Below are 15,870 nucleotides of genomic sequence, written 5' to 3' on the forward strand. Positions count from 1 at the left end.
TAGCACTGCCATGCCTGCAGATGCCATCTGTAGGGCCGGACACTATGTTGCTGTCTCCACGTTTTGGAAGAGCAGTCTCATTGGAAGGGGGATTTAGGCAGCTGGGTGCCATAGTGGATGGAACAGAGTCGGGAAGTCTAACTCCTAGCTTCATGATCCTGGCCAAGTCACTCATCTCCTCTAAGCCTCAGTTTCCCCATCCACGTGATGGTGATGATAATAATAGCACCTACCTCCCAGGGTTGTTGTGAGGATACTATTTGTAAAGTTTCTGCAATCCTTAGAGTGCTATAGAAACGCTACCATCATTATCATCATCATTATTAGACATATTCTTCCCTCAGAGTCAAAGATAAATGTTGCAGAGAGAGTGAGGAAAAAACAATTAGATATGTCAAGAAAAAATGTAATGGACATATGAAGGAAGACACTATCTGCATCTAGAAAAGAATCAATAAGTAAAAGTATAGAAAGATTTTGCATATATAGATATAGATATAGATATTTATGTCTAAGAATAGCCATCTCTAGGTGGGGTGGGTGGGGAGAAAGAAAGGGAAAAAAAATTTACATGGTAACTTTACGTTCAAAAGGAATAGCAAGTTGTACATAATAAATTTGCAGTGCAAACTTTTTAAAATTATTGTATTGTGTTATGGAAGTGCTTGTTTTATTCCATAAATTAAAAATAAAATAAATAAACTTTTTGAAAATGTAGTGGGCTACCTCAAGGGGTTTGGAGGGTTCCTTCTGGATGGAGAGAAATGGCAAAACCAGTGGTCAGATAAGATGTAGAGTGCACTTGTCCAGATACTACTTGTCAGTCAGTTAGGAAGCAAGCTGGAATGAAGTACCTACTACGTGCCAGGCACTGTGCTGAGGAGCTCACAGTCTGTTGTTCATTTTTCATTCTCAAAGAGGACCAAGGACAGCATGTGGGTGATGACTTGCACATGAATTGGATTTAAGTGAGGCAGAGCTGCACCAAGGCATCTCAGCTCCAGAGTCTAGTGGGGAGATAAACCCAGGGCTGCAATGGATGACCTTGGCCTTTCTAAGCGATTTCAGTTGAGTGTTAAGCTGAGAAGACAGATTAATGAAGAAGACAATATGCAAGAAGCTAGGTACAGACAAGATATAGACAGGATAAATTAGAGATAATTGCAGAGGGAAGGCTCCAGCATCAAGGGGGTTCAGGAAAAGCTTTATGAAAAAGGTGGGATTTTAGCTGGGACGTGAAGGAAACCAGGGAAGCTCAGAGGGAGAAAGAAGATAGGATTACCTCTGATATTCCTTTCCACTTTAAGATTCTATAGTTCTAGAGAGGAAGAGAATTTGGAGCTCAAAATAAAAATACATTTTTAAAAATCATTCCATAATTCTGTGATTCTGTAATTATATTCTGGGTTGTAACACAAGTTTCTTTATATTCTCTTTTTCCCCATTCCCTAGTAACGGAATAAAAGTAAGTAGTTTACAAATAAAATTATCCCAAAGAATATTATTTTCAGAATTTTTTTGCTGACAGTATTATAAGCAATGTTTCTGAAAAGCCTGCAATTCACGATGGTAGGGCTTATGTGATGTGCCACAGGGATATTTCATGCCTCAAGTCATATACCCCAGCTATTTTTATTTGCAATCACCATGTGGACTTTTCTGTTCTGTAGGTGGTGAAGGAGACCAGGCCCGGCAAGAAGGTTTGGTTGGGAGAGACAAGCTCAGCTTATGGAGGGGGGACTCCCAAGCTGTCTGACACTTACACGGCTGGTTTTCTGTGAGTATAGTATGGCAGTGCTCATCTCCAGTTATAGACACCAAGATCGCCAGGTTTCAAATTACCCTATGTCCCCACATCTACCCTTTGTGCCAAAAAAACCTGTACAAAGAATGCCCTTTATGGTGAAGGATGATACAGTGGGTTTAATCACAGATTTGGGTGAAGACAATGGATTGACTATAACTAGTGCTTTCCACACTGTATAGACTCAAAGGTAGTTAGTTATTACAAGAAGAAAATCCAAGCTTTTTAAAATTTTTGTACTTTAGCTTATGTCATATATAAGCAAAAGATTCATTCCTCTAAGTAACTGCACTTAAAAAGAGTGTATCTAAGAGTTTTAAATTTGAAAACATTGCTTGCAATATACACACACCCACACCCATATATACAGTATATATAGTGTATATAGTTTATATATGCATACATGTGTATGGGTGGATGGATATATACACACACATATAATCAGGTATATGTATGTATGTATATGCACACGCACATGCACATATACACATACACACAGAGAGAGAAGTTCTGTGCCTGTGATGCATGTGCTGGGCCAAAAAGCCCCCTCTCTGGAGGTAAGGGAAGTAAATGAACATTTTTAAAAAATCATTTTCAATTCCTAATTCCCTTCCTTTAGGGCCCTCCTTCACCCATTGAAAAGCAAGAAATACAATACTCATTATACATGTGAAGTCATGCAAATACATTTCTATACTGGCCACGTTTTAAAAGAAAAAATAAAGTGAAAGAAATTATGCCTCTGTCTGCACACAGAGTAAATAAGTATTTATTAAGTGCCTGTTATGTGCTAGACACTTTACAAATATTGTCTTGTTTGATCCTCAGGACAACCCTGAGGTATAAGGGCTATTATTATCCCCATTTTACAGTTCAGGAAACTGAGGCAATCAGCAGTTAAATGACTTGCCCAGGGTCATGAGTTAGTAAGTGTCTACATGTGAACTCAGGTCTTTTTCTGCCTCCAGGGCCAGGATTGCCTACTGCTGTGCCTCTAGAAGGGTTAGGAGCCCAGGAGCCCAACTGTTCTCTAAGACACCAGCCCAGAGTTCATGGTTTGATGGCTGACATCACGGAATCACAAAGATTAAAGCAGGGAGGGGCTTTTGTGGACACCTAGTCCAACCCATACATGAAAGGAGATGCTATTTTTAGCAAGGGACTCTCCAGGTTCCCCTGGAAGACCTCCAACGTGCAGGGAAACCATTCTACTTGGGGTGGGGGGAGCAGCTCTAATCGTTAGGAAGTTTTAACTGACATCAAGCCCAAATTGACCTCTTTAATTTTTTAACTAAATTTAATTTTTTTCAATGAACAAAAATCCATTCTCTCTCCTTCCCACATCCCATTGAAAAACAACAAACAAAACTGTTTTATCAAATGCGTATAATGAGGGAAAACAAACTTCTGCATTGGCCACGTCTCCTTCTGCAGCTTGAGTCCATTGCTGTCTGTGGGGAGGCGGGAAGCATTCTTTATCATCGGTCCTCTGGAATCATGGTGGGTCATTGCACAGATCAGAGCTCTTAAGTCTTTCAGAGTGCTGTGTCTTATAGTGTTGGGGTTATTGTATATGTTGTTCTCCTGGGTCTGCTTACTTCACTCTGCATCAGTTCACACAAGTCTTCTAGGTGTCTCTGAAGTCATCACCATCATTCCTTCCAGCACAATAGTATTCCATCATAATCATATACCAGCACTTGTACAGCCATCCCCCACTACTCAGGTAGTCCTCTGTCCTCTGGAGCCATACACAACCAGTTGAATCTTTCCTCCATGGGCCAGCTTTTCAAATATTTGGACACATCTGTCATGTCCTTTCTGAGTCTTGGCTTCTCCAGCCCGAACTCATCCTGTTCCTTCAAGTGACTGCCATATGTTACAGACTGAAGGCCCTTCGTCACCCTCCTGGTTGCCCTTTTCTGGTAATGCCACAACTTACCAATGTCCTTCTTAATCCATGTTACCCAGAACAGAACATAATGCTTCAGCTGAGGCCTGATGGTGGCAGAGAAAAGTGGGATTGACACCTCCCTATTCGTGGAAGCTCTGCCCTTCTTAATGTAGCCCAAGACCCCATTTGATTTTTGGCCACCTCATCACCCTGTTGACTCTTATTGAGCTTACAATCCATCAAACCAGCTCCTCCTCTCGCTGCCATCTTGTTCAGGACCATGCCTGCCCTATCTAATGTTTGTGTTGGTGATGCTTTGTATGCACTACAAGACTAAACTGATCAGTCACATTTCCTCTTATGACATTCACTTGAGCCTGATGAGATCCCAACTATCATCCCCTGTGTCATGGCACCAGCTTGGTGTCATCTGTAAATATAATGATCGTGCCATCCATAGCTTACAAAATGTTCAGAGAGGCCCCAAAGATCCACAAAATACGGTTTTTACATAAAATACACTTCAGCCACGCCCTCTGCGTGCTTAGAGGACTCCACTTCCTTGGAAGGCCATTCATCCTGCCAAGAGCTGATTCATCACAGTTCTGTCATCCTTGGGGAAGTGCTCCTTTCTCTTTAGGTTCTAAAAACAGAACAAATAACTGTGGCGGGGGGAGGGGTGGGAATCAAGATTGTTTGTTTTAAAATTAATAAGGAAGCCCTATCGGAAATTTTTTATTGAGTGCCAAAGAATACTAATTATACCACTAACAAGAAAAGTCATGGCAAATAAAAGTCATGAATAATGTTGAAATTAAAATTATTTTTCTCATCAGAGAAACAATCCTGATGCAATTTGGTTTGGAGTAAAATGTGCAATTAGAGAAAAGTGCTCTGGGAGTCAATAGATGCGTTCTAATCCCCATTCTTCCTCTTCGTTTCTTTGAGCTTCAGTTTCTTCACCTGTGAAATGAGGGGAGGGAACCAGATGAGCTCTAAAGTCCCTTTCTCCAGTCCTAAAGTTCTCTGATCAGATCTAGGTCACTCTTTACTTGAGAAGTTTTGACTGGACTAAGCCATTCCCCTTTTCCTTCCATTCTTCGACTGGAGACAGGCTTAACCATCTCATAGGTCCACTGGCTACCTGACTGATAGATGCAGCAAAGCTCATCTTTACATCATGACAGTGTTGGTAAGGCAGAGAACTTAACCTCGTTACCAGCTGTAGGAATTCACCCAGCTTACGTTGTAGACAGTTGACTGGTCCTGATTGTGAATTCCCATTCTTTTTATTAGTCATCTAAAGTTTATTCACTAATTTGAAATTCTTTGCTTTTGTTGAAATACAAAACCATGAGAAAAGATGATGATTCTGATGACCTTGTAGAGGAATACAAGGAATTCAAAGAAACTTAGGAAGATCTATATGAACAGATGCAGAGCAAAGTAACAGAACCAAGAAAATAATACACACAAGGATCACGGCAATGTAAAGGAAAACGGTGCAAAGAGATCAGAATTCAGATCTCCACACATTGGATCGTTTGAATGGTAGCTAAAATTTATAACACTTAATTTCTTTTCTGTTTCTGCTGTGATTGAAACTGAATTGTTTTCTTTTCTCCATATATTTAATCATCCAAATGACAGCTAAAATTCGTAATACTTAGTTTATTTTCTGTTCCTGCTGTAATCGAAATTTGAGTTGTTTTCTTCTGCTTTTTAAAAGAGTCTTTGTCTATTTCTTCAACAGGTGGTTGGACAAATTAGGTCTGTCAGCTAAAATGGGTATTGAGGGGGTAATGAGACAAGTGTTGTTTGGATCTGGACACTATCACTTAGTAGATGGAAACTTCAATCCCATGCCTGTAAGTGACTGTTGCTTCCCCATTTTTTTTTTTTTAGGCAATTGGGGTTAAGTGACCTGCCCAGGGTCACACAGCTAGTAAGTGCCAAGTGTTTGGTCTGAGGCCAGATTTGAACTCGGGTCCTCCTGACTTCAGGGCAGGTGCCCTATCCACTGCCACCTAGCTGCCCCTGCTTTTTTCGTGAATTGATCGCAGCTAGCCACTCTAAGAAAGCTTACAGCTCTTCAATAACATGTAGCCTTATTATAGTCGTCTGTGTTGTCATCGGGTATTTGGCATTGTGAATGAGAAAAACGAAGGCACTTGAAACAGAAATGTATTTTTCACAAATTCTTGATTTGAAGTTTATCACCTGTTAAAAGTAAAGAATTGATAGTTTTTAAATGGTATGAGGTAAATCCATGAGAATATTGAAAACCATATCCGAAAAAAAGAAACCACATTTTCTTTTTCTTTTTTTAGCTGGCATATCTTTATTTTTTATTAATTTATTTATTGAATGATCAACCATCATTTACATAAGCTTTTGAGTTTTACATTTTTCTCCCCCTCCCTCCCTACTTCCCTCCTCAAGATGCTGTGCGATCTGATATAGGCTATACATATACATTCCTATTAAACATATTTTCACGTTAGTGATGTTGTAAGGAAGAATTACAACCAATAGGAGGAATCACCAGAAAAAAGAAACAAAATATGACAGAAGGAAAAAATACCAAATAGTATGCTTCAATCTGCATTCAAACTCCATAGTTCTTTCTTCTTTATGGATAGCATTTTCCATCATGAGGCCTCTGGAAAGGTCTTATATTGCTGAGAAGGGTTAAGTTTATCAATATTAGTCATCTCACAACATGGCTGCTATTATGTACAACGTTCTCCTGGTTCTGCTCACTTCACTCAGCATCAGACCATACAAGTCTTTCCAGGTTTTTCTGAAGTCACCCCGTTCATCATTTCTTACAGCACAACAGTGTTCCATTACATTCATATACCACAACTTGTTCAGCCATTCCCCAGTTGATGGGCATCCTCTCAATTTCCAATTCTTTGCCACCACAAAAAGAGCTGCTATAAATATTTTTGTACATGTGGGTCCTTTTCCCATTTGTATGATCTCTTTGGGATTCAGCCCTAGAAGTACTATTACTGTGTCAAAGGGTATGTACATTTTTATAGCCCCTTGGGCATAGTTCCAAATTGTTCTCCAAAATGGTTGGGTCATTTCACAACTCCACCAACAATACATTAGTGTTCCAATTTTCCCATATCTTCTCCAACGTTTATCATTTTCCTGTTTTGTCATGTTGGCCAATCTGAGTTGTTTTGATTTGCATTTCTCTAATCAATAGTGATTTAGAGCATTTTTTCATATGACTATAGATGGCTTTAATTTCTTCATCTGAGAACTGTCTGTTCATATCCTTTGACCATTTATCAGTTGGGGAATGACTTGTGTTCTTATGAATTTGACTTAATTCTCTATATATTTTAGAAATGAGGCCCTTATCAGAGAAACTGGTTGTAAAAATTCTTTCCCAATTTTCTGCCTTCCTTCTAATCTTGGTTGCATTGGCTTTGTTTATGCAAAAACTTTTCAATTTAATGTAGTCAAAGCTATCCATCTTGCTTTTCATAATGTTCTCTGTCTTCTGTTTGGTCATGAATTCTTCTGTTCTCCATAAATCTGATAAGTAAACTATAGTTTCCTTGCTCTCCCAGTTTGCTTACAGTATCAGCCTTCATATCTAAATCATGAACCCATTTTGACTTTATTTTGGTATAAGAAACTGCATTTTCAAGCCAGAAAAAATCATACTCAGATTTTCTACCTTTAAAACAAAACATAACATTTTATTGATTAAAAAAAAAAACAACTTTGCTGTCATTTCCCAATAATACCCTTCCATAGAATCCTTCCTTGTAACAAAGATGTAGAGTAAAGCAAACTAGCCCCCTGATCATGTCTGGCAACATATGCCTCATTCCATCCTGTAGCACCGCCCCCCCTAATGAAAGGGAAGAGATATGTTTGTTTCATTATCAGTGTGGAGTCATAATTGGCCATTTCATTGATCTGAATTCTGATGTCTTTTCATGTTGTTTTCTTTTACATTATTGTGGTCATTGTGTGTGTATTCTCTGGGTTCTATTTATATGACTCTGCATCATTCTTCCCATGGTTCTCTGAATTCATTATATTATTTGTGTGCAGTACTGGTCCATTGTGTTCATATATCGGTTTGTTCAGCCATTCCCCAATCAATGAGTGCCTGCTTTAGCACCATTTTTTTTCAAGATCTCACACTGTTTATTGTTTATTAATTATATCAAAGATGCAGATAGATGGATGGGTGGATTTATTTTTCCCCAATTAATATTATTTTATTTTTTCCAATTATATGTAAAGATGGTTTTCAACATTCACTTTTATAAGATTTTGAGTTCCAGATTTTTCTCCCTCACTCACTTTCCTCCCCTCTCCCCAAGACAGCAAGCAATCTGATACAGGCTGTATGTGTTTGTCACCATTTTTAAGCTATTTATGAAAATTTTATTCTATGTAGGAGCTTATACCTTCTGCCTTTTGCCTCATTTAACCAATTAGCCAGTATTCCTTAAGTGCTGAGCCCTGAGGATTCAAAGCAAAACATAAAACAGCCTCTGTCCTTAAGGATCTTCTTCTTGATCTATTGGGGTTTATGCACAATACACCTTTGGGGTCAAAGGGTATCTTAACCATCTTAACATTTAACCACTTTTCTCACACAAACTGTTTTACAGAACATTTGGACCAATTCACAACTCTTTAACTGTGAATACATTAGTGTGCCTATCTTCCCACAGCCCCTCCAACATTTTTTTTTCAGGCCACATGATATTTTTTTCTCTCCTTAAGTGCTTATATGTGTCCGATGTCCAAGTGCTGAGAGAAATTAAAAGAAAAATAAAATGGCCCCTGCCCTTCTGAAAAAAAAATATGTGTGCTACAGTGCTAAGAAATGCTAGAAAGAGTAAAGAGTAGGTGCCAATAGTATACTCAGTTTGTGTGGTTTGTGGGTAGATTTCCCAGCAAACTTGCTCTTTATCTGTAGTGGTCTATGCATTTTGAGAAGTTTAGTTGTAATTTAGAGGCTGTCATTCTTTGACTAATGACCTTGTAAAAATGGAATTTATCTATTTCCTACATGTATTCTGAATTGAGAGGCAGCCTGGTATAGTGGCAGAGAGCTGCCCTCAATGCCAGGAACACCTGGGTTCTATTTATGCCTCTGACAATACTGACAAATTACTGCTTAAGTGTTGTGGGGCCATGCTCCAAGACCATAAGTTATAAGAAGGTGCCAGCCTTTCTCAATAGAGGGAATTTCCTCACTTGACAGTTTCCTATACTAATGAAATTACAGGTCCAGTTCTTTCCCCTGTGCCTATTCTGGGTTATCTCTATAGTTAAACCAAGTATATATATGTGTGTATGTATGTATGTATGTGTATGTATATATGTATGTATGTATGTGTATATATATATATATATGTGTGTGTGTGTGTGTGTGTGTGTGTATATACATAGTATACAAGAAGGGCCCATAATTGCAGTACAATCGATGTTAACATCTACAAGTGATCCTTATATCCAGGGAGGTTTCCATGACAGTTACTGGCTGATTGCTATGTTGATTCAGATTCTTCCAATAACTCAGGTCTGTCCTTGTCTTAAGTAGGGGATCCTGGTGATCTCCCCTTCCTGGCTTCCCTGGCTTCCCTCCTGTTTCACCTCAAACCCCCTGTTCTGCAAGAAGCCTTTTCTAGTCTTCCTCAATCTTAACGCTTCCTCTTTGAGGTAAAGTCTAATTTATCCTGACTATAGCTGGTTTGTACATGGTTGTTTGCGTATTGTCTCCTCTGTTTAGGTTGTAACCTCTTTGAGGGCAGGGACTGTCTTTTGCCTTTCCTCATATTCTGGGCACTTAGCAATGTGCTTAGCACGTGGCACGTAGTAGGTGCTTTATAAGTGTTTCTTGAGCCTCATAGGAACATATTAATGCCAGTGTCTTTGCCTTAATATAATCTCCAATTTATCCGTCTGTCTTGTACGTACATCATCATTTGCACGGGTTTTTGTCTGGTTGGTGGCTTGCTTTTTGCCTTCCTTTATATCCCGCAGTTCCTGGTATTTAATAGGTGCTTAATAAATGCTCCTTTATCCGAGCTGCCTCAAACATCAGCCTGCTAGCTTTAACTTGACAAAACAAAGAAACAAAATCCATCTATTTTTTCATGCAGGATTATTGGCTGTCTCTTCTGTTCAAACAACTGGTTGGCACCAAGGTGTTAACAGCTAGCGTGAAGAGCCCAGACAAAGGGAAACTTCGATTGTACCTCCATTGTACAAACAGCAACCAGTAAGTATTCTGCAGGCTCAGTCAATCCCCAGTACGTATTATTACTGACACCTTTTGACCCAGTGAGGAAGCATGGTATAGTGGACAGAGAACTGGCCAAGGTCAGGGTGACCCGGACTCAAGTCCCATCTCTGACACGTCTAGGTTGTGTGACCTTGGGCAAGTCACTTGACCTCTTCATGCGCCAGGTAACTCTCTAGCATTATCAGCTGCAGAATAGTTCCTGATCTGAATTGGGAGAGAGAATTTCCTCGCTGGTAATTCATTTTGCCAGCAAAAGTGAAGTCAAATCAACAAGCATTTGTTAAGTCCCTTCTACATGCCAGGCACTGTGCTAAGCACTGGAATTCAGGTACAAAGAAAAAAAAGTATTTTCTTATGGCCAAACTTATTAAAACACTGTGTTGTGATATGGACCCAGTTATATGGCTGGCCCAGCAATATTCTCTGTGTTACATAATTTAAATACATTTCCAACTAAACCTGACACTATCCAAAGGGGCATGATTGAATTAGCACCAAATCCAGCAGTTAGTAATCCATGTGAATAATAGCTTCAGCTCAGTTCTGAAGAGCTCACAAGAGCTGATATTTGCTAGACCTGTAGTTCAGCTGGTTATTACTGGCCACAATTATTATTATCCTAAGTAATCTTAGGAAAATGCTTCTTTCATGTACAAGCCCTGTTGTGAGAATCTAATCTAGAAGTCAAATACTATCGCATGAAACTACCAATCATAACTAGCAATAAGGCCAAAAATCATTATGGTCTGATGTATTCATCTCCTTGTGTTATAATTTATGCTTTAAATTTCATCTTAAAATTATAATAACTAGCATTTATATAGTATTTTAAGGTTTTCAAATAACTCTATAAATATTATCTCATCCTCACAACAACCCTGTGAGGAAGTTGCTTTTATTATCCCCATTTACAGATGAGTAAACTGAGGCAGACTGGTTAAATGATTGCCCAAAGTCACACAGCTAATTTTCTGAGGCAGAATTTGAACTCAGGTCTTCCTGACTCCAGATCCAGCACTCTATCCACTGTACTGTCTAGCCGTCCATCAAAATGCATTTTTTTTCTGAGTATGCTTTCCATTTATAAAAACAAAGAAACTTGACATTTCATAATCCTGTATTCTGGCCTCCAAAGTAATTCGACCTCATCATTTTTGAAAGGCTGACTTTCTCATTTGGGGATCAAATCCATATCAAATCTTTCTTACTGGATAAGGTTATAATCTCAACCCCGTTGAGTGTGCCAGATGCCCTCTCCATCACTCATTGATGAAGAGGGCTTATGGCACAAGGAGTCTCAGCCCAATGCTTTGATTTCCCATGACCATGCTGCTAAGTCTTTGGGGAATGGTGCAATTGGGTAAGGTTTAGGGAAGGTAAATAGCTTTCTACATTTTCATTATGAACCTTCTACACATAGATAGTTTCTGTTCGAATGAGTTTATAATCTGAATTGACATCAAAGTGTGATGGCCGTATTATCCCACTTCCTTTTGAAACTTTTATTAGTCATCTAAAGTTAATTCACTAATTTGAAATTCTTTGGTTTTGTCAAAATACGAAAGAATGAGAAAAGAAGATGATTCTGATGACCTTGTAGGAGGAATACAAGGAATTCAAAGAAACTTAGAAAGATCTAGACGAACAGAGGCAGAGCAAAGTAAACAGAACCAAGAAAATCATACACACAAGAATCACAGTAACATAAGGGAAAACTGAACTAGTGGTTGTCCACCTTCTCAGAACTTCCCCTTAACAAGGCACCAAGCATCTCAGAGTACCTTAGCTGAGGGGGCAATGCTACAAATGAATTGTCGTGGGGTCAGTGGGTGGCTCAATTCTCAATCTTCATCGATCACAACCCCTCAAAGCCTTTGAGGAGATGGTCTCATGCTTCTGCAGTCACTTCCTCTTCCTAAAAAACACCCATAATTTTCTGTTGGCCGACCTTCTAATGAATCTGTCCAAACACAGCTAGGTTGGTCCTCGGATGACAGATTCCATTGTAAGGTGTGCATTCAAGGCCTTTCCAGGACGGTAAAACCTGATAGAAAGTGTTCTTTACTGTCACAGAGTACTGGAACTAGAAATACCAGGATTTCAGAACACCACGAAGCCCTGCGCTACATCAAGTGATACATGCAATTTTTTATATTCTTAGGGCAAAGAAAATAGGGATAGGATGAACATTTTTATTTCAGAGTAAAATTATAATAACATATTGTGTCAATTAATGTGCCTGGTTTTTCTAGTGCTAATAAATGTTTGTTGACTGACTAGTATAATCTTTGAGAGCCCAAAGTCATCTCCAGTCCATGTGTAGGCCTCAGAGAAGGATTGGAGACTGGTAGTAATAATGCAACAATTTTTTTTTTACCCCTGTAACCATTCATAAGATAGCAGTGCCCGGAAAATGCCAGTCTGAGATGCCCTTCTGGTGACAGCTACAGGCTCCCAACAGTAGTCAGCAGTTCCTGCTCCCAATACCCCCACCCCACCATATAATTAGGAGCCAACATGGTTTGACCCTGGCTCACTGTGTATCAGGCTGACACAGACAGGTAGTTGAGGCTGTTAGGAAGAGCCAGCTGGGCCAGTCTTGGGTAGGCAAGTTACAGGCTGATGATGACTTGGAGGGAGTTGACCTCAGGTCCTTGAAGGCAGTGTTAGCTGAGCACGGGCTCTCACAGGTTCTCCCAAAATCATGAAGTCTCTGAGTATGGAGTCTAGGGATGAGTCCTCTAGCTGCCATCTGAGAACCACTAGGCGGACAGCTCCGATGGATCTGTCAGGTACAGAACACTCTCAAATATTGTGCTGGGCTCTGTTTCAGTAGAGGAAGGATCCTGAAAGGATTACTGTTTCATTGTACCTTTCCGTATGTTAACATAGAAACCAAGACATCAACATGTGTCTCTCTTCAGTGCATTGATTATGGCAAGTACTAAATACCTACTAAATAAATGAATGAATAAATCCAAGTTGGTCTAATGTGCATGTGTGCGTGTGTGTGCATGTGTGTGTTGTGTGTGTGTGTGTGTGTGTTCATGAAATTTGTATAGGCTAGACAAATGCAATGCCATTAATAATTTAATCTGTTTTGTTTTAGTCCAAAGTACAAAGAAGGAGATTTAACTTTGTATGTTCTAAATCTGCACAACAACACCAAATATCTAAAGTTACCTTCTAAATTCTGTGACAAACATGTGGAAAAATACATCTTGGAACCTTCTGAATACCAAAATCTACGTTCCCAGTAAGTAATATCCCACGTTCCTCATGCCCTCAAATTTATCAATGTTGACCAGGGTGTTGGCATAGTGTTGCTAACAGCTGGTTAGGAGTGGAAACGGTGCAGCCTTTCCAAGTTTTAAATACATTTCCTTTTGATTAGAGACATTTTAAATAAAGAGTAAGTGGTTAGCTTTCTGAATTTGGGCCAAGTTAAAGCATTACAGATGTTTCCCTACTTTAAGAAAATCCTACACACAGGAATTTAGCAAACATATCTCACAGTAGCACTTGACAAATTCTGTCAAGAATCAGCTCCTTGGGGCAGTGAAGTGGCTCAATGGATAGAGCTCCAGACTTGGAGTCAGGAGGACCTGAGTTCAAATCTGACCTGGGCAAGTCACTTAACCCTAATTGCCTCAGCAAAAAAAAAGGCTCATTACAGAAATAAACTAATTGTGCTCTTGTTAATAGAGGAAGAAAGGCCTGGAGGCGTATCTTTTAGTTACCTTCAGTACCTCAGTTGAAGATCTGTGAGCTCATCAACGTGGGTGGTCTCTCTGTCTACAAACCACCCAGTATTTAGCACAGGCCCAGCACATAGTAAGCACTGTTGATAAATGCGTCTTCCTTCATTCATATCCACACTTTCTCATCCAGTGCAACTCTTGTCCTTACTTCCAGGCTTGTTGGGGGTCTCTGGAGCAATAATTCTTTTTTTTTTTTATTAATTTATTTTGATTTATCAACAATCACTTTCATAAGCTTTTGAGTTTTAAATTTTTCTCCCCCTCCCTCCTCACAATCTGATATAGTCTCTACATATACGTTCATATTAAATATATTTTCACATCAGTCACATTGTAAAGAAGAATTAGAACAAATAGGAGGAACCACAAGAAAGAGGAAACAAAACAAAACAGAAAAAAAAAAGAACAGATAGTATGCTTCGATCTGCATTCAAACTCCATAGTTCTTTCTCTGGATGTGGATAGCATTTTCCATCATGAGACCCTTGGAGATGTCTTAGATCCTTGTATTGCTGAGAAGGGCTAAGTCTATCAGCGTTACTCATTGCACAACGTGGCTGTGACCATGCACAACGTCCTCCTGGTTCGGTAGAGCAGTAATTCTGGATTCCCCTAACAGTCTGGTGAAACCTATAGACTCTTCAGAATCATGTTTTTAAATAATTGAAGGAAATGGGAAATTTCAGTTAGAGTTTATTGAATATAAAGATGTAGGTTTTTACCCACCCAAGTTTACAGATCCACTGAAACCTATCAGCAGCCCTCTTAGGAGAGGCAGAGAGGGTCTGTGGACCCCAAGTTAAGAACCCCTGTTCTAGCATTGATATTGTATGATTACCTCTCACAATTGCTGTATGATTTGGCCCAAATCTTTTGAAATAACTATTTATACTTTCTTTACATCATAATCATTTCCTAGAACTCTACTTTTTTCCCAAGAGGAACAATTCAACAAAACAAAATGACGCATAAGCCATATCTAATAGCATATGGAGTATTCTTCATCCATGGGCCACCACCTCTGTTGGAAAATGTTTCAGTGTTTGTGATCAAATTGATCACTGTATTAACAGCTCACTTTTATCAAGAGTTTTCAATCTATAAAGAGCTTCAAAAACAATTTCTCATTTGATCCTCACAACTCTGTGAGATAAAGCTATGTTTCAAATTCTGCCCCAGCATCACAGAGCTAGTAAGCAGCTGAGGCAGGATTTGAATTTGGATCTTCTTAACTAAAAGCCCGACACAGCATTCAATAGACCGCGATTCCTTTTGAATTCTCACGTCTTTTCATGTCATTTTCCTTTGCCGTTTTGAAATCATTGTGCATGGTTCTGCCTTCTTTTTTCTGCATCACTTCCTACAGGTCATCCCAAGCTTCTTTTATTTCCTCATATTTGTTGTTTCTGTTGACTCTAGTAAGTCAGTAATTTACAATTCTATTTGATTACATTTGTCAACTGTACAGAACCAGCTTTTAACCTGTGGATGGCTGGAGCCGAAAAGAGCAGACTACAGACAAGAGAGTCAGGAATCAAACGGGAATTTAATTTCAAAGTGACAGAGATAGCTTGCAAGCAAGGACGTGTGTGCCAGAGCCCCGCTCCTAGCGAGGAGACCCAAGGCAGAATGGGGAGCCATGCACCAATGACAATGAAGGGTGGTAGCCACAATGAGTCAAGTTTGATTCCCAGCAGGGCTTCGTGACCGCAACGTGGGTACTTGTCCAAGCTTGTCTGAGCTCAGACAACAGCCGGTGCTGGTCAAACAATACACTAATTTTGTGATTTTGCCAGAGGGTGAGTGCAAAGGATTGTGGTTATGCCAAGCTCAGACCTCAGCCTGCTCGCGTGGCCTTAGCTCTGGAAAACAGGGCGTCTTCTACTATCCTGACACATTCATATACCTCAGTTTGTTTAGACCTACCCCCTTCGATGGTCACTTATTTTGTTGATTTTTAAAATACATTTTATTGATGCGTTTTGCTTTGACATCAGTCATTTCCAGATATACCTGCCTACCCAACAACTAGCCGTCCTTTGTAACAAAGAAGAACCATCAAACAAAACCATGCCACATAGTGACCACATCTGAGAGTGTATGGGGACATTTTGGA

The 15,870-nt window shown here is 39.5% G+C and overlaps 1 protein-coding gene across 1 annotated transcript in view; it reads left to right on the top strand.

The window, feature by feature from the left end:
• Positions 1 to 15,870, top strand: part of HPSE (heparanase) — a 44,672-nt gene that overhangs the window by 21,562 nt on the left and 7,240 nt on the right. Inside the window, exons 8-9 of the mRNA XM_020988433.2 lie at positions 9,848 to 9,969; positions 13,103 to 13,249. Coding sequence (XP_020844092.1) covers positions 9,848 to 9,969; positions 13,103 to 13,249 — 269 coding nt within the window. The remainder of the gene's footprint in view (positions 1 to 9,847; positions 9,970 to 13,102; positions 13,250 to 15,870) is intronic.

The sequence above is a fragment of the Phascolarctos cinereus genome, unplaced genomic scaffold, assembly GCF_003287225.1.
Source record: "Phascolarctos cinereus isolate Bilbo 61053 unplaced genomic scaffold, phaCin_HiC Scaffold_9;HRSCAF=440, whole genome shotgun sequence".
Taxonomy (NCBI): domain Eukaryota; kingdom Metazoa; phylum Chordata; class Mammalia; order Diprotodontia; family Phascolarctidae; genus Phascolarctos; species Phascolarctos cinereus.